At 38.6% G+C, this 25,596-nt stretch overlaps 1 protein-coding gene across 3 annotated transcripts in view; it reads right to left on the bottom strand.

Annotated features, from left to right (window-relative positions):
- PPP4R4 (protein phosphatase 4 regulatory subunit 4) overlaps positions 1 to 25,596 on the bottom strand; it is a 139,417-nt gene that overhangs the window by 88,290 nt on the left and 25,531 nt on the right. For all 3 annotated transcript variants that reach the window (XM_003408846.4, XM_064292912.1, XM_064292913.1), the window contains exon 3: positions 10,870 to 10,972. In XM_003408846.4, the coding sequence (XP_003408894.1) occupies positions 10,870 to 10,972 (103 nt within the window). The remainder of the gene's footprint in view (positions 1 to 10,869; positions 10,973 to 25,596) is intronic.

Raw genomic sequence — 25,596 nt, 5'->3', positions numbered from 1 at the left:
TCATTTTCCTGAGAGGTTCTTCCTCACGTTCTCAAGCTCTAAATACAGGACCTTATCTCTCTCTACATTCTCTACCTGGGGGGTTCACGAAACTACAGGTTAAGTTAGAAAAAAAGGAGAAACTAATGGCTGAGATACTAATTTAACGCAGTCCCAGATTTGGCATGTCCAGAAGAAGCTAACGTTAGACTCTCCAGAAAAATTCCATTTCAACTAGGTATCTCAGAATTTTCTCACATTAAGATCAGTGAAACAGGAGCCTATAGATCAAAATTATAAAACACATAAGGAAACAAGCCACTATGAAAGAGAGCTTAAGGGAATACAAATAGTAGTGTCGCATTTTTACACTAATAACGCTCACCTTCTACACTTGCCAACCACGCCCTCCTCTCGCTAGGTATTTTTGTAAGTGCACTATACTAATTTTTTACAGCAACATGTAAAAAAAAATTGGCATAGCAGCACTTATGAAAATACCTCATGGGGGGAGCGACTGGGAAACAAACATAGAAGGTGCATGTTATTTGCATAAAAATACAGTGTTCAACCCAAAGGAATATAGATTGGACTTATCCAGAATATTAAATAAGCATTTTAAATGTTGAAATGAGTGTACAACTACAATATCTTGAAGTTATCAGTTAACAAATTGCCATGGAAGACCATTTGAATGATTCTAGTCTATAAATCTTTGATTTCTTCTGGTAAAATCAAGAAAATACCAGCATCAAAATGTACAGAATAGGAATTAGTCTCTTGGAAGAAAATTTCAAAGGCAAAATAAAGCACTTTTTAAGGAAATGAAGTGTTACCAAGATTCATGATGACAGTACATGTGAGAAAACACAGATGACATCTGATGACACTGACTTGAAAAACGATTAAGAAAAACTGCAATCTTACTATTGAAGAAGTTTTAAGAGTACCTTAACCAACTTATTTTGCTTATATTTTATTGTTACCACCTAACATATTAATCACAGTTATTTTTAAATTCTCTGCCTGATTTGGGTCATCTCTGATACTAGACCTATTAATTGCTTATTATCTTGGTAACTGGGTTTTTTTCCCCTTATTTTTGCGTGCCTAGTGATTTTTGATTGAGGTAACAGTGTTAATGCCCAGAAATGGGTATGCTAAGTGTAGTGTAGGGGGTTGAGTCAGTCTAGTAGAGTGATTGAACTGGGTTTGGGTCATGTTGTCACCATGGGAACCTTCATGGCATCACAGGCTTCAAATTCCTCCTGCAGTGGGCCACTGTTACCTTATGTTAAAAGTGGGCCCTGAGATGCAAAAGGATTTTTTTCAGTGTCCCTGCTCTGCCCTCAACTTTTAGGAGGGGTCTCGCTCCACACCCTGGTCTCTTCCCCAGCAGCTAACTACTGTTATCACTGCATGCTCTGGCTCATGGTGGGGGCCGGGGCTATCTAGTACTTTTGATCTAGCCTCAGTCTTAAGCAGGGTCTCTGAGTCCGGGCCTCAGGTAAGATTTTTCAGTGTTCCTACTCTGTTTCCCATGGCCTTGTATCTACGGAGCATGTCTGGAAGGATCCAGTTTCTTATCCCTTCCCCACTGGTAGCAGAGCTCTGCTCTACATCAGTGTAAGGTCCTGGATCTAAAGTCTCCTGCCCCTTCCAAGGGCCAAAAGGCTGTTGCTTCCATCCTTCTCTTACAAACAGTGGATCTTTGCCTGGTCCTGGGAGAGGGAGGGTTTTTTAACACCTCTTCCAGAAACAGCTGAGTTTTCCTTCTACCACTCCCCAGAAGCAGTGGATCTTCACCTGGCCTTAGAAGTAAGGTTTGCTGCTCCTCCTCCAGCAACTCAGACTTTTGCTTCATAAAGCAGAGGTTCTGAGGAAGTGGGCAACATTATGTTCCTGTTCCCTAGCAGCAGCCAATCACCAGCTTCTCGCCTTGCCCCCTGAACTTTTTCATGAACACACAGTGAAGGCCTATGGAAAAGAGTTTGCAAGGGAGTGCAAAGGTCTTTTGTGTCTGGAGCTTTGAGTTATTCCAAGTTGATATCCTAGTGCAACCTTTAATAACTTGTTAAAATTTTAGCTGATTTTTTCTAACCATCTTTTGTGGTTGCTACGTCTTCCTTCAGTGTCATTGCTGTTGTTATTGTTGTTGTCAATAGTTGCCATTGAGTGGACTCTGACTCATGACGGCCCCCACATGTGCAGCATAGAACTGCTCCACAGGGTTTTCAAGGACGTAAGCTTTCGGAAGCAGATTCTGAGGCACCTCTGGGTGAAACTAAACCTTCAACCTTTTATGCTAGTAACTGAGTGCTTAACTATTTGCGCCACTCAGGGACTCTTCTTCCTCCTATACTCTGCCAAAAGCTAAAGTGTCCCTATGTCCCATCTTCCCTCAGAGGATTGTCTTCCTTCGAATTCAGTTCATTTGGTTGCCTTGTGACATCAGCTGTCTGAGGGGCTCAAGAAAAGCTCTGATTTTGTAGCTATTTTTATCCTTTGGTGTTAGAATGGGAGTAATGTTTTCTTACAGCTTCCTGCATTCTAAGTGGAAGTGGAATTCATCTCTTTGTTTCTGACCCCTGGAGATTTTCCTTAAGTCTCTTACAAACTTTAAAAAAAAAAAAAAAAATTTTTTTTTTTTTTTTTTTTTTACTTAGCTATACATTTAAAAAAATACTTGTTATATTTTGTCTAAAAGTTCTGGATAATCTAAATTGGAACATTTTTCTAGGATATCTAGTTCACTACACTGCAAAAAGTTAGTTAATTCATCAAGTTTTCAATAAAACACTATAGGTCTTTATTATAGTAGATTATGTGACTATCTTTTTTTGCCTTATGATTTTGCAAGGATTTTAAATCAAAATATCTATAAACGATCCTTTGTATCGCTTAAATGCCTACGGTCAAAAATAATTTTCAAGAAATATTAGTGATCCTATCATCACAGAAATTATAGATTTTCTAAATAAGAAATCTAAAAGGTCCAGCATATTTTCATTACAAGCAAGGTATGACTGAATGACTATGAAGCACATGCGAGGGCACTGCTTTTACCAGAATTTACCAAAATGCAGTATTTTTACACCTATTAGGAATATTAGGTCACATAACTTTGCCCCGAAAAAACTACGTATTTGGTAGATGTTTCCACTGAACTTTAATTATCATTGTAAAATAATTAGTAATGTTAACCCATTCTGTCCTTAACCACAAATACACGTTAGCAAAAAGAAAAAACCACAACCTAAATATTATTTTCAAAAATGCATGGTGGTCAATGTGCTTTTATTTTTGAGCTATGAACCACAGAAGAAAGTAATTTGTATCATTTATTCATGCTTTCTAATTCCTTAATACTGCATATCTTTTTTTTTTTTTTCTTAGTGAAATGGAAGGAAAAATTATGTAATTCAATACTTCCTAGTCCATAAAATCCAGTGAGGTTAATTCTGACCCTGATGGCTGTCTTCCATCAACCTTACAGTATAGGAACTATTTCACTTCTTCACCTTCCTTCACACCAGTGTCCCTAAATACTAAGCCTGCCAATAGAGTGCTGTACGATATTGTGGGCTTTTGTGGCCTGTAGGGGGTCTGGAACAGTATGTTCTGCTTATTATGTACAACTTTGTTGCTTTTACAAAATCCTTTGCTTTTCTAAGGACTTTTAACTTATCTTAGAAAATGTCACCTGTAGCGAGGAAGATAAATGTGCTTTTATTTTTGAGCTGTAAGTCCAAGAAAGCAATTTGTATCATTTGTTTATGTTCTCTAATTCCTTTAGTTAAGATTACCCCTTCTTTTTCTTGGTGGGCTATAAGAATAAATTATATAATTTCATGCTTCCTAGAAACCTCCCCAAAAATACTCCTAATCAAACACAGGGCCCGATGAAGATATTTCCATGCTGGGCAGAGGGCGTCAGCAGCGCCATTTAATGTAATAGCACCAGGAAAAAAGCCTACTTATCCATTTACTTTATTTCAAATAACAAACTGACAAATTGAAGAAAATAAGAATAAAAATATACTTGTAACAATAAGAAATAAACAGTAATTAGTTTCTTAAGGATGTATTTTCTACAGCAAGGTTTAGTACACCACTCTATTTAACTCCATTACGCCAAGGTGCATAGTATGGGAACATCGATATAAACTTAAGGACTCCTGGATGGTGCAAAGTTAAGCCCTCAAGCACTAGCTGAAAGGTTGGCGGTTCGAACCCACCCAGAGGTGCCTTGGAAGACAGGTCTGAAGTATTGCTTCCGAAAGGTCACAACCTTGAAAACCCTATGGAGCAGCTCTACTCTGCACATGTGGGGTCAGCATGAGTTGGAGCTGACTACTGCAACAAACAACAACATATAAAAACTTATGCTAACTATTTGATATTTAGTTTTGATGATGTTTGAGTCAAATTAATTTTTTAACAGATATCACGTTCGATGCTCCATTAAGCCCAGTGCTCTGGGTGGGGCCTGTAGAGCTCACCCCTTAAACTAGCGCTAGTCAAACACTGAATATTTTTTTGGTGAATTACTTAACATTTCTAAGTCTAGATTTTTGTAATTATAAAATGAGAATAAATACAGCTTGGGGGGTTGTTACGAAGATTTTTAAAAGGATGAGTCTAAAGTATTAGGCAGAATGCCTGGCCAACAGTAGGTATCCCACACATTATTTGTCCATGTAACTGAGCTACTTGAAATATGACTTTAAAAAGGAAGTTAAGTTTTTTATTCACAAAATAAATGCTTTTCTATAAAATTTTTAAAATAAGATCTTTTTAAAAAAAGTTGACCTATATTCTGTAGCTATAAAAAACTCTAATAAATAATCACAGGGGGAGAAATTCATATTTTTGCAGTTATTTCCATAGATAAAAATTAAGCCATGCAAAATTAATAAAAGTAAATCAAAAATTTTTTTTCAGAATCACAAGACTGCTAGAACACATCCACTAATCTCAAATAATCAATTTCATATTGGTTAATTATATCTCCTTTATCCTTTCCCCGTTATACATCTCTCCCCTCCAAAAAGAAAAAGGTCTTTCTAGGAACACAAATCAACATTACACCATTGCATTGATATCCTATTTTCACTTCTCATCCAAGAATGCTATCAATGGCTGAGACCAATGTGTCACTGGTCTTTCAGGTAGCTAAGAAGACATTTACTGTCTCAAATAGTAAATTCAATCAAAACTCATTTTAAAATTATTTGTAGTGCCTACAACTTGCCAGGCAGAGCCCTGGCAGTGCAGTGGTTAAGAGCTCAGCTGCTAACCAAAAGGTCGGCAGTTCAAATCCACCAGCCGCTCCTTGGAAACCCTGTGGGGCAGTTCTACTCTGTCCTATAGGGTTGCTATGAGTCAAAATCGACTTGATAGCAACAGGTTTTACTTGCCAGCCACTATTCTAGGTTCTAAGAATACAGTTATAAACCAAACTGACAAAGATTCTGCCCTTCTGGAAGAAAGAGAAAAGGTAGATGGTGAGGTCAAAAAGACAGATGGGGTCATTTAAAGACATGGTAAGGAGTTTTATTTTATCTGGAATGAGGAGCTACTTGTATTTATTTACTGTGGCTACTATAACAAATTACAACAAACTGGGTGGCTTAAAACAACAGAAATTTATTTATTCTCCCACAGTTCTAGAAGCCAGAAGGCCGAAATCAGTATCACTGGACCAAATCAGGATGTTGGCAGTGCCGCACTCCCTCTGAAGGCTCTAGGGGAGAATCCACTCCTGGTCTCTTCCAGCTTCTGGTGGCTGCTGACATTTCTTGGCTTGTGACAGTCTCACTCCACTCTCTGCCTCCATCTTCACATTACATTCTCCTCTATGTGTGTCAAGTCTCCTTGTGTCTCCCTCTTACAAGGATACCTGTGAGAGCATTTAGGACCCTACCAGATACCCCAGGATAATCTCTCCACCTCAAGAGCCATAACTCAATCACATCTATAAAGACTCTTTTTTCAATAAGGTAATATTTACAGGTTCCAGGGATAAGGACCTGACATCCCTGAGGGCCATTACTTTGCCTAGATAGTGCTTAAGTAATTTTCAAGCAAGAAGGTGATAAGCTATGACTGAAGCTTCTAAAGATCTCTCTCTCTGGCTGGTTGGGCTATGGAAGCAAAAACGGAAGAAACAGGTCCATCGAGGAAGCTGTTTTAATAGCTAGAAGCGCTAAGGCTTGAGAGTAAACGTACACATTATGTACCTGTTAAAACTACAGGCAGTTTATAAGGAGGCTGTATAGCAGCTGAGAGGGAGGACTGAAGAATCAGACTGCCTGGTTCAAAGCTAATACCCCTTGCTAGCTTCATGACTTTGCTCTGAGATAAAAATGTGTAAAATGTTTCACAAAGTATAATGCCTTACCCATAGTAAGCCCTCAATACATGTTAGCTGTAGTTAACTTAACAAACCCTGGTGGCATAGTGGTTAAGTGCTAGGGCTGCTAACCATAAGGGTCAACAGTTTGAATCCCCCAGTCGCTCCTTGGAAACTCTATGGGGCAGTTCAACTCTGTCCTATAGGGTCACTATGAGTCAGAATTGACTTGACGGCACTGGGTTTAGTTTTTTTCGTTTGGTAGTTAACTTATCAGTGCTTGACATGGCAAATTTTCTATAATTCTAATTTCATACAGTTTGGTTCCCAAAATATAAGTGAAATAAAATTAAATAGATTCAATAATTTAATGGGTAGACTTTTTTGCACTTTGTTAAAGGAGTCACCAATGCTACACAGTATGGTTATATCATTAGTATTTTTAATTCTATAAAGGACTATAGTATCTTAGAAATTTATCTTGACAATCAAATTATTTTGCTTCTAGATAGTAGAAGTTCAAATCAAATATTCAAATCTAGCATCTAAGATTTCAACTTAACATATTGTGAAAAAATAATTAAAGCTAATAAAGACTTTAGAAAAAATTTATTTCTTTTTCAAAGGATACCCTAGGATTAAATGCTATAACAAGAATATATTAAAACGAAAGTATCTTCATATTTAGGGAGTTTATATTGGAGATCAAAATACTTCCCTTTTAGCTTCTTACTTACAGGCAACGAGATGAGTGACTAACTGCATTATCATCCACTGTTTGCTTTGGATATAATTTAGAAAGCAAATTGTAGAAATACTATGCATCAGCTCAGTTCTAATCCTGTTTCTACTATTGTTACGTTTAACCTTAAATCGCTTCATCTATAAAACAGTAAAAATAACAACCTATTTTAAAAAACCATTTGTCAGCTAATAGGATGAAATGAATAGTTAAAAACATTCCTGGGAAAATCGTGCAATAGGCAAGGTGAGAAAAATCTTCGATGTCACTTGACTCAGATGAGCTTTGATAAAGACAAGTTAGAGGGTGGGCTCTATGATCTCGTGAAACTCTTGTTATAAATGTGGTAAAAGTCTTGGAAATGATTAGCTTCTTGTGTAAAATATTTATGCGCGTATCTTTAAACTGTCTAAAAGTAAATCACTCATGGACAACCGTACATTCACTAAGATGGTGAAAACCAGCAGAACCACATGGATGCTCGACGCAGAAATCCAGAAGTCACTATGACTACGGCACTCCCTCCCTCACTCCCCACATCCAGTCCATTAAGTTCTGCTCCTTCGGTCTCAAAAAAGGTATCTCAGGGTACACCCACTACTCTCCACTGTCCTAATTTGCTGTCCCAATTCAAGCCACTGTCCCTAGGACTAGTGTTGTAGCTTCCTAACTGCCATACTGTAATTGATAATAATCAAAATAATCTTTGAAAAATGTTAATGGGATTATGTCACTCCCTACCTAAAAGTCTTTGATGGCTTTCCACCATCCTGAGGATGAGACCAAACTCCTGCAGATTCTCGCCCCTGACCACCTCTCTAACCACCCGCATTCACTGGATTTTAACCACACTTGCTTCTTTCAGTTCCACCAAGCTCTTTTCACCTTAGGTCTATCTGCTGTTCTCTGCCTAGACCACTCATTCCTCGACTCTTGAAATGGCAGCTACCTCCTATCCCTTGAGTTTTCAGCTGGAAGTCATCTCCTCAAAGAGGCTGTCCTTGACCTCCCAAAGCACAGCAAAAAAAAGAACTCATTGCCATAGAGTCGATTCCAGCTCACAGTGACCCTAGAGAACAGAGTGGAACTGCACCATAGGGTATCCAAGGCTGTAACCTTTACAGAAGCAGATTGCCACATCTTTCTCCTGCAGAGTGGCTGGTGAATTCAAACCACCAACCTTTCGGTTAGCAGCCTAGAGTTTAACCACTGTGCCACCATGGCTCCTTCCAAAGCACATTTGGCCCCTGCCATTACTTTACCTCATAGCCTCCTATTCTTCACACCCCAGCCTTACCACAAATTACAATAATAACTTTCTTTTCTGTGTGTGCGTGGTTTACTTGTTTAATGTCTGTTTCCCCCCTAGACTCTATCCTCCTTGAGGGCAAGTTCCCTGTTTTGTTCACCTGTTTTCCTGTGCTTAGCACGGTGCCTGGTACATGGGAGGAACTCAGTAAATACTTACGAATGAATGAGAACGCCATTATTACTAAATGCTCACTTTGGGACAAGAGGTTGCTCTTCTATAATGATAACTAAGATATAACTGCCATTGCAAAAGTGAATAAAGTGGCTATTTGAGATCTTGTCATGGCTTTATCACTTGAAAGTAACCACTCACAAAAGCAAGGCAGAATTAAAGAAGGTGCTAACCATGAGTACCAATATATCTTATCAGTACCCAACTACAATGATTTAAAGATGATTTGAACATATAAGTCTTATAATCCAAAATAAAGTTATTTCAGTGTTTAGCCACCTACCTTATATATTACTCTCTACAAAAGTCATTATTATTTGAGTTGCCCCCTTAAAGTCCTCATTTGCTCAATTCTTCAGCATTTTTACATACCTCAGAATCACACAATTAAATGCTGTCCTATGCTTACATTTGTTTTTTTTTTTCATAGTCTTTAGGCCTTCCTACTACAGAATCTAATCTGGGACTATCTTGTACTTCATAAATGTAGCTCCTGAGTAAGTGGCTACTTGTTGATTAACTGAAGAAATGAGTAAGTCAACATTGAAGATCTTCTTAGTACACATTCATTAGTATATATTTTCTTTATATCCATTCATTTATTCAATCTTCTGCATTACAGATTAATCTTAATTACTTTAAAGTTTTATTAAAGTCCTCCCTTCTATAACTGAGGCATACCTTACAGTTTCTGTAGGAAAATTTATACACTCGCATGAAATTAATGTCTTTTAGGAGTTGTTATTTAATTGCCTTTATTGTGAAGCCATTAGCAAAATAATTTAGAGATGGAAGCCTCTAAAGGCCACTATTGCCTACCTCTCATCTTTTACTCTTGCTTGATGAAACTTGGGGCATCCAAGATGCTGCTTGTAGACCAGACTTTGCCTGCTGACCAGAGTGTTTGGCACGCTCAATATTTTTAGCTTTAAATCTAATTGACTTATTTACATTAACTCCTTAGACAAGAGGACCTAACCACCTATTCTCTTCTATGATTGTTTAACTGACATTCCAGGTGTCATGCAAACAAACTTAGGCCCACTAATATCACTGAAGTTGAATGTGAAATTAAACCTGGCCTGCGTAGGCTTAATTCCACTGAAATTACAACATGATTCTGGGAAAAATAAAATTAGCAAATGTTGTGTTACATTAATTTCTACAACAATGAAAATAATAGTTCCGTATCCCTTTGGTTCATTTTGGAATCACATACCATGACAAAACAAACATCTTCTCAATTCACCATTGTAACAAGTAAAAAAATTCATATTGCCTGCACAGACATGTGGGAAATTTCTGAAAATAACAATGGTACACACGTCCTAGACATAAATCACAGTAACTGGAACCATGCTAAAACCTACTGCCGTGGAGTCGATTCCGACTCATAGCGACCCCGTAGGACAGAGTAGAACTGCCCCATAGGGCTTTCAAGGCTGTAAATCTTTGTGGAAACAGACTGCCACATCTTTCTCCTGCAGAGCAGCTGGGGGGTTCAAACCGCTGACCTTTCAGTTAGCAGCCGAGTGCTTTAAACCACTGCACCAGCAGGGCTCCTGGAACCATGCTAAATACACCTAAATATAAAGCGAAACCCCAGGAACACATTAATGATTACAGTATTATAAACATGTGTATAGATGAGGAAAAAATGTATAACCAAATAATAAGCCAAAGCTAGGTATACAAGACTCACTGTTAGCACCTAGAATCCCCATTAGCATATGAACTCCTTGACCCCAGCAGTAAGTGAGCTCCCTGAGGACAAACAGACTGTTGTCTGTTTTGTCAACTCAAGTTCCAATAGAGAATAACCCTTTGTATATAAAGAATATTTTTGTTCATAGTAGGGGAACTGATTTTGAAGAAATTTAGGAAAACATCTCAAACTAAAATTGTGATGACTATAACGTAATCTTTATTTGACTATTCTTCACAAGTCACCCCAGGATCATCATTAGAAGTATCAGTTAAATTATATTAGAGATGTTTCTGAAATACTATTAATATAGATTTAAGTCAACAGAATCCCAAATAAAATACCTATGATTTTGTAAGAAAAGTAAGATTTTTTTTTGAGCTACTAAAAAACTAACTTTACTAAATGACTAAGGACAACTTAAGATCCCATCAGCTACTTTCTCTACCTATTTTCATCATAATCCAAAATGTGCATCATAAAACTTCCTTCGCTAATTACTAAGCACAAAAGGTCATCAGAAGCTCTGAGTTTTTTCTTCCCACAATGACAAAACACCACAGGAGGAAAACTGGAACATCAAATCTGATTTCATATCAACTTACTCTGACTTTTGGCAAAACTCTCCGAAGTGTCTCAGAAGGATTCTGTCGCATCAGATACGGAAGGTTTGCAATCACACTTGTTCCTTGGATATCTTGACCAGCGCTTATGAAGGAAGCACAAATTTAAAATCTGGAATTATAAGCTGAATTCCTAGTTTATTAATAATAAACTTAATAAAATTAATTAATAAATAATAGAGAGGTTAATTTGAAAAATGACTTTTGATGACTTCTAATAGTTTTAAACTTCAAACCTATCATTTCAATGCAAATATAAAACCAGAACAAAAATTTCATTAAATAAATCTTATAGCAAATGCATGAAGATATTAATTATGCTTATGCTAAAACAAGATTCTCTATGTGCGTTTCTTGAGTCTGAAAGTCTTGAGATTATTATTAAATACATACTGAAAAATTCGACCTCATTTTTTTCTTGTAACCTGAGAGCGTGATGTACTTTATTCAAAAAAAAAAGTAAGTGGTAAAATACTAATAATCATAGCAATAACAGAGACAGCACAAAATCATGGGACAGGTCATGCAATAGCTTTCTGCCGGTACAATGAAATTACCTGTTGCACTAGACCGACTCTGAGTTGCCAGAAGCTTTATTTTAAGATATGTTGGTACTCTTATAAATCAGTAGGATATATTTAAACTGTACCTTTTTGACACAGCATTCATTAAGTCAATAAGGCTTTACCAAAATAATCTCAGTGGTAATTTAGTGGCCTAAATACCTGAGAAATGGTATTCAGATATTCTTCTAAAAAGCTCTTTCTACGAATGGTAAAAACCTCTTTAAGATACAACCAAGAGACATAAATTCTGCATGTATTTAAAACGTATATCATAAAGAAAATATCCCTGAAACTATTGCCCTGAGATAATCTTTAAACCTTAAACCCAAAATATCCCCTGAAGTCTTCTGAAAATCAAACAATAGTTTAGTTTAACTAGTAAAAAATGCTTGCCTTGACGATATAGAACAATACAAGTTAGGTTTTTACTTAGAAAAATAGGGGTAAATACTAAGGTATAACAACTCTATAACTCAAGATAAAAACCAAGAAAAACGTAACGACTCAACTAACATAAAGTCAAGCACTATGAAAATGAGGATCTCACAATTTACTAAGAAAAACGCCTCAGCACAAAAAAGTATGTGGAAAAATGAAATTGTCAACAACACACATAAAAAGGCATCAAAATGACAGCACTAAAAACTTATTTATCTATAATTACCCTGAATGTAAATGGACTAAATGCACCAATAAAGAGACAGAGAGTCACAGACTGGATAAAGAAACACAATCCATCTATATGCTGCCTACAAGAGACACACCTTAGACTTAGAGACACAAACAAACTAAAACTCAAAGGATGGAAAAAAGTATATCAAGCAAACAATAAGCAAAAAAGAAGAGGAGTAGCAATATTAATTTCTGACAAAATAGACTTTAGACTTAAATCCACCACAAAGGATAAAGAAGGACACTATATAATGATAAAAGGGACAATTGATCAGGAAGACATAACCATATTAAATATTTATGCACCCAATGACAGAGCTGCAAGATACATAAATCAAATTTTAACAGAATTGAAAAGCGAGATAGATACCTCCACAATTATAGTAGGAGACTTCAACACACCACTTTCGGAGAAGGACAGGACATCCAGTAAGAAGCTCAACAGAGACACGAAAGATCTAATTACAACAATCAACCAACTTGACCTCATTGACTTATACAGAACTCTCCACCCAACTGCTGCAAAATATACTTTTTTTTCTAGCGCACATGGAACATTCTCTAGAATAGACCACATATTAGGCCATAAAACAAACCTTTGCAGAGTCCAAAACATCGAAATATTACAAAGCATCTTCTCAGACCACAAGGCAATAAAACTAGAGATCAATAACAGAAAAACGAGGGAAAAGAAATCAAATACTTGGAAAATGAACAATACCCTCCTGAAAAAAAGACTGGGTTATAGAAGACATCAAGGAGGGAATAAGGAAATTCATAGAAAGCAACGAGAATGAAAATACTTCCTATCAAAACCTCTGGGACACAGCAAAAGCAGTGCTCAGAGGCCAATTTATATCAATAAATGCACACATACAAAAAGAAGAAAGAGCCAAAATCAGAGAACTGTCCCTACAACTTGAACAAATAGAAAGTGAGCAACAAAAGAATTCATCAGGCACCAGAAGAAAACAAATAATAAAAATTAGAGCTGAACTAAATGAATTAGAGAACAGAAAAACAATCAAAAGAATTAACAAAGCCAAAAGCTGGTTCTTTGAAAAAATTAACAAAATTGATAAACCATTGGCTAGACTGACTAAAGAAATACAGGAAAGGAAACAAATAACCCGAATAAGAAATGAGAAGGACCACATCACAACAGAACCAAATGAAATTAAAAGAATCATTTCAGATTACTACGTAAAATTGTACTCTAACAAATTTGAAAACCTAGAAGAAATGGATGAATTCCTGGAAAAACACTACCTACCTAAACTAACACATTCAGAAGTAGAACAACTAAATAGACCCATAACAAAAAAAGAGATTGAAACGGTAATCAAAAAACTCCCAACAAAAAAAAGCCCTGGCCCGGACGGCTTCACTGCAGAGTTCTACCAAACTTTCAGAGAAGAGTTAACACCACTACTACTAAAGGTATTCCAAAGCATAGAAAATGACGGAATACTACCCAACTCATTCTATGAAGCCACCATCTCCCTGATACCAAAACCAGGTAAAGACATTACAAAAAAAGAAAATTATAGACCTATATCCCTCATGAACATTGATGCAAAAATCCTCAACAAAATTCTAGCCAATAGAATCCAACAACACATCAAAAAAATAATTCACCCTGATCAAGTGGGATTTATACCAGGTATGCAAGGCTGGTTTAATATCAGAAAAACCATTAATGTAATCCATCACATAAATAAAACAAAAGACAAAAACCACATGATCTTATCAATTGATGCAGAAAAGGCTTTTGACAAAGTCCAACACCCATTCATGATAAAAACTCTTACCAAAATAGGAATTGAAGGAAAATTCCTCAACATAATAAAGGGCATCTATGCAAAGCCAACAGTCAATATCACTCTAAATGGAGAGAACCTGAAGGCATTTCCCTTGAGAACGGGAACCAGACAAGGATGCCCTTTATCACCGCTCTTATTCAACATCGTGTTGGAAGTCTTAGCCAGGGCAATTAGGCTAGACAAAGAAATAAAAGGTATCCGGATTGGCAAGGAAGAAGTAAAGTTATCACTGTTTGCAGATGACATGATTATATACACAGAAAACCCTAAGGAATCCTCCAGAAAACTACTGAAACTAATAGAAGAGTTTGGCAGAGTCTCAGGTTATAAAATAAACATACAAAAATCACTTGGATTCCTCTACATCAACAAAAAGAACACCGAAGAGGAAATAACAAAATCAATACCATTCACAGTAGCCCTCAAGAAGATAAGATACTTAGGAATAAATCTTACCAAGGATGTAAAAGACCTATACAAAGAAAACTACAAAGCTCTACTACAAGAAATTCAAAAGGACATACTTAAGTGGAAAAACATACCTTGCTCATGGATAGGAGGACTTAACATAGTAAAAATGTCTATTCAACCAAAAGCCATCTATACATTTAAAGCACTTCCGATCCAAATTCCAATGTCATATTTTAAGGGGATAGAGAAACAAATCACCAATTTCATATGGAAGGGAAAGAAGCCCCGGATAAGCAAAGCACTACTGAAAAAGAAGAAGAAAGTGGGAGGCCTCACCTTACCTGACTTCAGAACCTATTATACAGCCACAGTAGTCAAAACAGCCTGGTATTGGTACAACAACAGACACATAGATCAACGGAACAGAATTGAGAACCCAGACATAGATCCATCCACGTATGAGCAGCTGATATTTGACAAAGGACTAGTGTCAATTAACTGGGGAAAAGATAGCCTTTTTAACAAATGGTGATGGCATAACTGGATATCCATTTGCAAAAAAATGAAACAGGACCCATACCTCACACCATGCACAAAAACTAACTCCAAGTGGATCAAAGACCTAAACATAAAGACTAAAACGATAAAGATCATGGAAGAAAAAATTGGGACAACCCTAGGAGCCCTAATACAAGGTATAAACAGAATACAAAACATTACTAAAAATGATGAAGAGAAACCCGATAACTGGGAGCTCCTAAAAATCAAACACCTATGCTCATCTAAAGACTTCACCAAAAGAGTAAAAAGACTACCTACAGATTGGGAAAGAATTTTCAGCTATGACATCTCCAACCAGCGCCTGATCTCTAAAATCTACATGATTCTGTCAAAACTCAACCACAAAAAGACAAACAACCCAATCAAGAAGTGGGCAAAGGATATGAACACACATTTCTCTAAAGAAGATATTCAGGCAGCCAACAGATACATGAGAAAATGCTCTCGATCATTAGCCATTAGAGAAATGCAAATTAAAACTACGATGAGATTCCATCTCACACCAGCAAGGCTGGCATTAATCCAAAAAACACAAAATAATAAATGTTGGAGAGGCTGCGGAGAGATTGGAACTCTCATACACTGCTGGTGGGAATGTAAAATGGTACAACCACTTTGGAAATCTATCTGGCGTTATCTTAAACAGTTAGAAATAGAACTACCATACAACCCAGAAATCCCACTCTTAGGAATATACCCTAGAGATACAAGAGCCTTCATACAAACAGATATATGCACACCCATGTTTATTGCAGCTCTGTATACAATAGCAAAAAGTTGGAAGCAACCAAGGTGTCCATCAACGGATGAATGGGTAAATAAATTGTGGTATACTCACACAATGGAATACTACGCATCGATAAAGAACAGTGACGAATCTCTGAAACATTTCATAACATGGAGGAACCTGGAAGGCATTATGCTGAGCGAAATTAGTCAGAGGCAAAAGGACAAATATTGTATAAGACCACTATTATAAGATCGTAAGAAATAGTAAACCTGAGAAGAACACATACTTTTGTGGTTACGAGGAGGGGAGGAAGGGAGGGTGGGAGAGGGTTTTTTATTGATTAATCAGTAGATAAGAACTGCTTTAGGTGAAGGGAAAGACAACACTCAATACATGGAAGGTCAGCTCAATTGGACTGGACCAAAAGCAAAGAAGTTTCCGGGATAAAATGAATGCTTCAAAGCTCAGCGGAGCAAGCGCGGGGGTCTGGGGAACATGGTTTGCGGGGACTTCTAAGTCAATTGGCAAAATAATTCTATTATGAAATCATTCTGCATCCCACTTTGAAATGTGGCGTCTGGGGTCTTAAATGCTAACAAGCGGCCATCTAAGATGCAGCAATTGGTCTCAACCCACCTGGAGCAAAGGAAAATGAAGAACACCAAGCCCACACGGCAACTAAGAGTCCAAGAGACAGAAAGGGCCACATGAACCAGAGACCTACATCATCCTGAGACCAGAAGAACTAGTTGGTGCCCGGCCACAATCGATGACTGCCCTGACAGGGAGCACAGCAGAGGACCCCTGAGGGAGCAGGAGATCAGTGGGATGCAGACCCCAAATTCTCATAAAAAGACCAAACTTAATGGTCTGACTGAGACTGGAGGAATCCCGGTGGCCATGCTCTCCAGACCTTCTGTTGACACAGGACAGGAACCATCCCTGAAGACAACTCATCAGAAATGAAAGGGACTGGTCAGCGGGTGGGAGAGAGACGCTGATGAAGAGTGAGCTAATTATATCAGGTGGACACTTGAGATTGTGTTGGCAACTCGTCTGGAGGGGGGATGGGAGGATAGAGAGAGAGGGAAGCCGGCAAAATTGTCAAGAAAGGAGAGACTGAAAGGGCTGACTCAAGACGGGGAGAGTAAGTGGGAGTAGGGAGTGAGATGTATGTAAACTTATATGTGACAGACTGATTGGATTTGTAAACGTTCACTTGAAGCTTAATAAAAGTTATTAAAAAAAAAAAATGCTTGCCTTGAGCATTATGCTCTTTCAAGAACTACATAGGATCAGGAAGCCCTGGTGGCACAGCGGTTAAGAGCTTGGCTGCTAACCAAAAGGTTAGCGGTTCGAACCCATCAGTCACTCCACGGGAGAAAGATATGGCAGTCTGCTTCCATAAAGATTGCAGCCTTGGAAACCCTATGGGTCGCTATGAATCAGAATCCACATGATGGCAGTGGTTTTGGTGAGATGGGATCAAATTGGCAACAGCAACCAGAAAGATTAGATAGGAAACTTAGGACGCAGTGAATTTATGTTAGTGTGGGCGGGGGGGGGGAACAAGTCAGAGAGAATGGTCGCACAACTCAAGAAACGTAATCAATGTCACTGAATTGTACATGTAGAAGCTGTTGAATTGGTGTATGTTTTGCTGTGAACACTCTCAACAACAACAAAATAAATAAAATAGAAAAAAAATAGTACATGTGGTACCACCTCAGAGGGAAATTCCACGTGTTCTTAACAGACACTAAATTAGATCCTACTTTCTGATTGCATAATATTTACTTATTATCTAGACCATACATTGAGGGCCACTGCGGTAGAGAGAGGAGGAGGAGACTACAGAATCTTCACCTTCTTCAGACTACGTAAGTGAAAAGAGACAAGTGCAGAGTAGCAGTGTGCCCAAATGGAACAGAAAGTCCGTCTGAGACCGGACTGTTTGTGTTCACTACTTGCGTCCTGACAACCAGGATCCTCTTCATGATTGTTGTTGTTAGCTGCCGTCAGGTTGACCCATGAGTCATGGCAACCCCACCCACAATGGGATCAGACCATTGCGATCGAGAGGATCTTCACTGGCTGACTTTTGAAGTAGACCATCCGGCCTTTCTTCCTAGTCCCTCTTAGAGACTCTGTTGAAACCTTTTCAGCAATATAGCAACACACAAACCTCCACTGGCAGATGGGCAATGGCTGTGCGTGAAGTGCGCTGATCGGGAACTGAGCCAGGAAGGTCTCTTACACGGTAAGGTAAGAATTCTGCCACTGAACCACCACTGCCTCCCCTCTTCATGATAAGGATGCTAAAAGTAACATGGCAACGAATAGCTAGCAGAGGTGGAATGACACGTGGTCTACTTAAACGTACATTACAGGAAAGTAGGCAGAAGTTCAGGAAAGGGTTAGGAATTAGACAAAAGAAGACACGTGGAAAAGAATAGACTTGGCTATATATGAAACTGTGGTATTGAGCTGACATCCCTCGGAAATTGTTGGGTGCAGTGGACCTGCTGTTATATCCTGCTGACTGTGGTCACAGTAAGTATAAACAAACCAAAATATCTGTGGATCTATCACTGAAAGCAAAGAACCCAAAAAGAATCAGCAAAGATAGGTCACCAGTATAAAATTTCTTTTACTGCTATTCAATACCGGCATATGTGATGAAATGCGCAAAGACCTGGAGATAGAAAACCAAAAGGGAAGAACATGCTTGGCATTTCTCAATCTAAAAGACTGATGAAAAAATTCAAGCCTTGAGTTGCAATAGTGGATTCTATGTGGAAAATATTAAATGACACAGAAAGCATCAAAACAAGAAGGAAGGAATACACAGAGTCACTGTACCAAAAAGAATTGGTCGATATTCAACCATTTCAGGAGGTAGCACGTGATCAAAAACTGATAGCACTAAAGGAAGAGGTCCAAGCTGCACTGAAGGCAGTGATGAAAAACAAGGCTCCAGGAATTGACAGAATACCAACTGAGATGTTTCAACAAATGGATACAGGGCTGGAAGTGCTCACTCATCTATGCCAAGAAATGTGAAAGACAGCTACCTGGACAAGTGGCTAGAAGAGATCCATATTTGTGCCCATTCCAAAGAAAGGAGATCCAACAGAACGCAGAAATTATCAAATGGTATCAATAATATCACACACAAGTAAAATTTTGCTGAAGATCATTCAAAAGTGGTTACGACAACACATCAATAGGACACGTCCAAAAATTCAAGCCAGATTCAGAGGAGGACGTGGAACGAGGGATATCGTTGCCGATGTGAGACGGATAATGGCTGAAAGCAGAGAATACCAGAAAGATGTTCATCTGTGTTTTATTGACTATGCAAAGGCATTCGACTGTGTGAATCATAACAAATTATGCATAACACTGCAAAGAATGGGAATTCTAGAACACTTAATTGCGCTCATGAGGAACCTGTACTTAGACCAAGAGGCAGTCATTTAACCAGAACAAGGGAATACTGCGTGGTTTAAGTCCAGAAAGGTGTGTGTCAGGGTTCTATTCTTTCACCATACCCATTCAATCTGTATGCTAGGCAAATAATCTGAGAAAGTAGACTATATGAAGAAGAATGGGGCATCAGGATTGCAGGAAGATTCATAAACAACCTGTGTTACGCAGATGACACAATCTTGCTTGCTGAAAGTGAAGAGGACTTGAAGCACTTACTGATGAAGATCAAAGACTACAGCCTTCAAAATGGGCAACACCTCAACGTAAAGAAAACAAAAATCCTCACAACTGGACTAAAAAGCAACATCATGATAAACGGAGAAAAGACTGAAGTTGTCAAGGATTTCATTTTGCTTGGGTCTATAACCAACGCCCCTGGAAGCAGCAGTCAAGAAATCAGAGGACTCACTCCATTGGGCAAATCTGCTGCGAGAGATCTCTTTAAAGTGTTAAAAAGCAAAGATGTCACTTTAAGGACTAAGATGTGCCTGACCTAAGCCCTGGTGTTTTCAATCACTTCATATGCATGTGAAAGCTGGACAATGAATAAGGAAGACCAAAGAAGAACTGATGCCTTTAAATTATAGTACTGGTGAAGAATATTCAACATACCAAGGATTGCCAGAAGAAGGAACAAATCTGTCTTGGAAGAAGTACAGCCAGAATGCTCCTTAGAAGCAAGGATGGCAAGAGACTTTGGACATGTTTTATCAGGAGGGACCAGTCCCTGGAGAAGGACATTATGCTTGGTAAAATAGAGGGTCAGTGAAAAAGAGGAAGACCTTTAATCAGATGGATTGACACAGTGGCTGCAACAAAGGGCTCATGACTATGAAGATGGCACAGGATGGGGCAGTGTTTTGTTCTGTTGTACGCAGGGTTGCCTTGGGTCAGAATTGACTCCACGGCACCTAACAACAACAATATGTAATTACCATAAATGCAAAATAAATGTTTAATCAATGTTACACTTTTTTTTCCAAAGTAAGCTTCCAAGACTTAAACTTTTAATTCAAAACTACAACTTTCAATTAAAAAGGCTGGCACAAGGACCAATCTTCATGCTTACAACACAAGATGCTCCCTTTTGCCCCAATTATGCTATTGTTTGGGACATGCTCCTTTTCTGAGATACTCAGAACAAAAAGGGCACAAGTCTACTCTAAAAACCATCCCCCTAAAACTAAGGAGAACTGGGCTAATCACCTAATCTGTACACTTGTAGCTAAAAAGGAAAGAGAAAAAAATAAGACTAGTTGAATAAATGAATTTAGGACAGGAGTCTTTTAAAATCTAGATTAATGTTGCTAATTATTTTATTCCCATCGGGAGATGCACCTACTTTAAAGATCCATTTATAGTAATATCCCAAACCCATCAAAAACAAATCAATCCACTGAAGCATTTTTTCCTTAAACGTTTCACAGTCTTGTTATTTCAGTGCCTGCCATTGTCATGGGTAACTTCGTCATTCAGGTGAATGGCCAATAGCTAGTTCCTGACCCCCTCTAATCCAATAATGTTTTGCCCAAATTTTACATTCCCCAATGCCTAGCACAGTACCTAGCACACAGTAAGGGCTCCATAAATACTTGTTGAATTTAAACTGAATTTGTCTCCATTTCATATCAGCAACCCACCCCCACTGTCAAAAGCTGGATCTTACCATTACCTCAAAATGCTACACCTCTAGAATCTCAAACTCTGAGCTCTCACTTGCTGGCCTTAAACTCTTATCTTTTCTATTTTTCTATCACTAAACACATTTTTCCACTGATTACATTTCTAATTCTTCAATTCCTTCTTATTCTCCAGTTTTTAACATTCCTCCTAGTTTCACTTTCTTCTTTCCCAGCCTGAATCTTCCTATTACTTCAGTTACACTCTCACCAATAACCCCACTTCTTCAATTCCCCTCTGCCTAAATAATAACAACAAAAATAATATCTAATATAACACAAGCCAGCACCTTACTTGCATTCATCTTATTTAATTTCCACAATAATCTCATGAGATGGGAAGACACTATTATTAGCTCCATTTTACAAATGAGAAAATTGAGGATTAGAAGGATTAAGGGACTTGCTCAAAATGACTCAGCCTGTACAACTCCAAAACCCACGCTATTAACCACTGCACTATACAGCCTCCCTTGAACCTGTGCATCCAGCTAAGAGCAAACTCAACCACCTGCTTTTTCCATCCCACTCCTGCTCCTGAGCTCTGCAGCACTACTAACACACTGTGTAACTATGCTGCTTCATGCTTTTGAAAACATACGATTTCAAACAAAACTGGTCTACAATGACGCTGGAAGGAAACATAAAATGATAACCCTGTGGCTAATCGGGGAAGGGACCAGAAATTCTTAGTATATTCTCTAAAGCACTTTTAGAAACATCATCTCGGATCTCCAAAAATGAGGCTGTCTGTGCTAGCTTATGAAACCCATGCCCTTCCCAACAAAGAGGAATAAGTCACATGTTAGAATAGATCTAGATACCAACAATATTGTCTTTCTCTATTCAACTTAGAGTGTCATTTCCCATTCCTGTCAGAACCTGAGGAAAGGCTCGTTTGACTCACTACAACAAACATATAATTACTTTCTACAATTACAGAAAGATGATTATAGAAACATGAAGATGATTTAAACTTGGTTCCTATCTTCTCAGAGCTTCAAATACAACAAGGAAGACAGACCGTATAGAATTTTGAATGTACAGGAATCAGTCCTGACTATACTATCCAGGATCATAGTTCCAGCATAAGAAGTGGCTTAACTGCTAGCCTACAATGGGCTATAACTTGATAATTTTGCAAGAGTTACACATATGATTTATTTAATAATACTCAAATTACAACAAATGCTTTTACTGATAATATACTATCACAATGCCACATTAACATAGTAGGCAGAAGTTCCATGTTCACAGTGAAGAATGAACTCTCTTTTTCTGATTTGACCCATATCACCAGTTATATAGAGAGCATTTCCTTTTGAATGGCTCTTCAACTTCATATATCAAAAATTCAGCTCAAAATACTTACGTTCATCCAAAGACTTCATCAAAAGAGTAAAAAGAACAAACTACAGACTGGGAAAAAATTTTTGGTTACGACAAATCTGATCAGCATCTAATCTCTAAAATCTACAAGATACTGACTGTAAAACCTCAACAACAAAAAGACAAATAACCCAATTAAAAAATGGATGAAGGATATGGACAGGCACTTCACCAAAGAAGACATTCGGGCAGCTAACAGATACATAAGGAAATGCTCACGATCATTAGCCATTAGAGAATTGCAAATCAAAACTACAGTGAGATTCCATCTCACCCCAACAGGGCTAGCATTAACCCAAAAAACACAAAATAATAAACGTTGGAGAGTCTGGAACACTTATACACTGCTGGTGGGAATGTAAAATGGTACGTACAACCACTTGGGAAATCGATTTGGCACTTCCTTAACCAAACCAAACCAAACCAAACCAAACCCAGTGCCGTCGAGTCGATTCCAATTCATAGCGACCCTATAGGACAGAGTAGAACTGCCCCATAGAGTTTCCAAGGAGCGCCTGGCGGATTCGAACTGCTGACCCTTTGGTCAGCACTTAACCACTACGCCACCAGGGTTTCCATGGCGCTTCCTTAGAAAGCTAGAAATAGAGCTACCATAGGATCCTGCAATCCTACTCCTTGGAATGTATCCTAGAGAAATAAAAGCCCTCACATGAATAGATATATGCACACCTATGTTCACTGCAGCACTGTTTATAATAGCAAAAAATAGAAACAACCAAGGTGCCCATCAGTAGATGAATGGATAATCAAATTATGGTATATTCACACAATGGAATACTATGCAACAATAAAGAACAATGATGAATCTGTGAACCATCTCATAACATGGATGAATCTGGAAGGCATTATGCTGAGTGAAATTCGTCAGCTGCAAAAGGACAGATATTGTATGAGACCACTATTACAAGAACTCAAGAAATAGTTTAAACAGAGAAGAAAATATTCTTTGATGGTTACGAGAAGGGGGAGGGAGGGATGGAGGAAGAGAGGTATTCACTAATTAGTACACAAGAACTAATTCAGGTAAAGGTAAGGACAACGCACAATACAGGAGAGATCAGCACAACCAAAAGCAAATAAGTTTCCTAAATAAACCGAACGCTTCGAAGGCCAGCGTAGCGGTGGTGGGGGTTGGGGGACCATGGTTTCAGGGGACATCTAGGTCAACAGGCATAATAAAAACTATTAAGAAAACATTCTGCATCCCATTTTGGAGAGTGGTGTCGGGGGTCTTAAACGCTAGCAAGCAGCCATCTAAGGTGCAACAATTGGTCTCAAACCACATGGAGCAAAGGAGAATGAAGAATACCAGAGACACAAGGTAAGTATGAGCCCAAGAGTCAGAATGGCCACATAAATCAAAGACTACATCAGCCTGAGACCAGAAGAACTAGATGGTGCCCGGCTACAACCAATGACTGCCACAACAGGGAGCAAAACAGAGAATACCTGAAGGAGCAGGAGAGCAGTGGGATGTAGACCCCAAATTCTCATAAAAAGACCAGACTTAATGGTCTGACTGAGGCTAGAGCGACCCCAGAGGTCATGGTCTCCAGACCTTCTGTTAGCCCAAGGCAGGAACCACGCCCGAAGCCAACTCTTCAGACAGGGATTGGACTGGACTATGAGACAGAAAATGATAATGGTGAGCAGTGGGCTTCTTGGATCAAGTAGACACATGAGACTATGTGTGCAGCTCCTGTCTGGAGAAGACATGTAAAGGCCAAGGGGGGCAGAAGCTGGCTGAATGGACATGGAAATACAGGGTGCAGAGAAGGAATGTACTGTCTAATCAGGGGGAAGAGCAACTAGGAGTATATAGCAAGATGTATGTAAGGTTTTGTGTGAGAGACTGACTTGATTTGTAAACTTTCACTTAAAGCACAATAAAAATATAAAAAGAAAAAAAAAAGAATATGTTCTACATCCTACTTTGGTGAGTAGCATCTGGGGTCTTAAAAGGTTGCAAATGGCCATCTGAGATACATTTACTGGTCCCATTCCATCTGGAGCAAAGGAGAATGAAGAAAACCAAAGACACAAGGAAAATATTAGTCAAAAGGACTAATGGACCACACAAACTACAGCCTTCTCTAGCATGATCCTAGAAAAACTAGATGGTGCCTAGCTACTACCACCAACTGCTCTGACAGGCATCACAACAGAAGGTCCCGGACAGAGCAGGAGAAAAATGTAGAACAAAATTCAAATTCACAAAAAAAGACCAGATTTACTGATCTGACAGAGACTGCTGGAACTTCCAAGACTATGGTCCCCGGACACCCTGCTAACTCAGAGCTGAAGCCACTCTCGAAGTCTACCTTTCAACCAAAGATTAGACAGGCCTATAAAACAAACAATAACACACATAACGAACATGCTTCTTAGTTCAGTCAAGTATACAAGACCAAATGGGCAACACCTGCCGAAAAGCAAAGACAAGAAGGCAGGAAGGGTAGGAAAACTGGACTAATGGACACAGGGAACCTGGGGTGTAAAAGGAAAGGGGGAAAGTGCTGGTGCATTGTAGGGATTACAACCAATGTCACAAAACAATTTGTGTATAAATTTTTGAATGAGAAGCTAATTTGCACTGTAAACATTCACCTAAAGCACAATAAAATTAAAAAAAAAAAAGGTTTAAACTCAGAAGAAAACATTCTTTGATGGTTATGAGGTTGGGGACGGAGGGAGAAGGGTACTCACTAATTAGATAGTAGCCAAGAATTATTTTAGGTGAAGGGAAGGTCAACACACAATACAGGGGAAGTCAGCACAACTAGACTAAACCAAAAGCTAAGAAGTTTCCTAAATACAACCAAACACTTCAAGAGACAGAGTAGCAGGGGTGGGGGCCCGGGGACCATTATTTCAGGGGACATCTAGGTCAACTCGCATAACAAAATGTATTAAGAAATTGTTCTGCATCCCACTTTGGTGAGTGGCATCTGGGGTCTTAAAACCTAGCAAGCAGCCATCAAAGATGCATCAGCTCGTCTCAACCCACCTGGAGCAAAGGAGAATGAAGAACACCAAAGGCACAAGAAAAATAAGAGCCCAAGAGACAAAAAGGGCCACATAAACCAGAGACTCCATCAGCCCGAGACCAGAAGAACTAGATGGTGCCCGGCTACCACCAATGACTGCCCTAACAGGGAACACAACAGAGAATCCCTGGTGGAGCAGGAGAAAAGTGGGATGCAGAACTCAAATTCTAGTAAAAAGATCAGAGTTAATGGTCTAACTGAGACTGGAGGGACCCCAGATGACATGGCCCCCAGACTCTCTGTTAGCCCAAAACTAAAACCATTCCCAAAGTCAATTCTTCTGATAAAGATTAGACTGGACTATAAGGCATAAAATGA

Source organism: Loxodonta africana, chromosome 10, assembly GCF_030014295.1.
Source record: "Loxodonta africana isolate mLoxAfr1 chromosome 10, mLoxAfr1.hap2, whole genome shotgun sequence".
NCBI classification, from domain to species: domain Eukaryota; kingdom Metazoa; phylum Chordata; class Mammalia; order Proboscidea; family Elephantidae; genus Loxodonta; species Loxodonta africana.
This window is presented reverse-complemented; position numbering and strand designations above follow the sequence as displayed.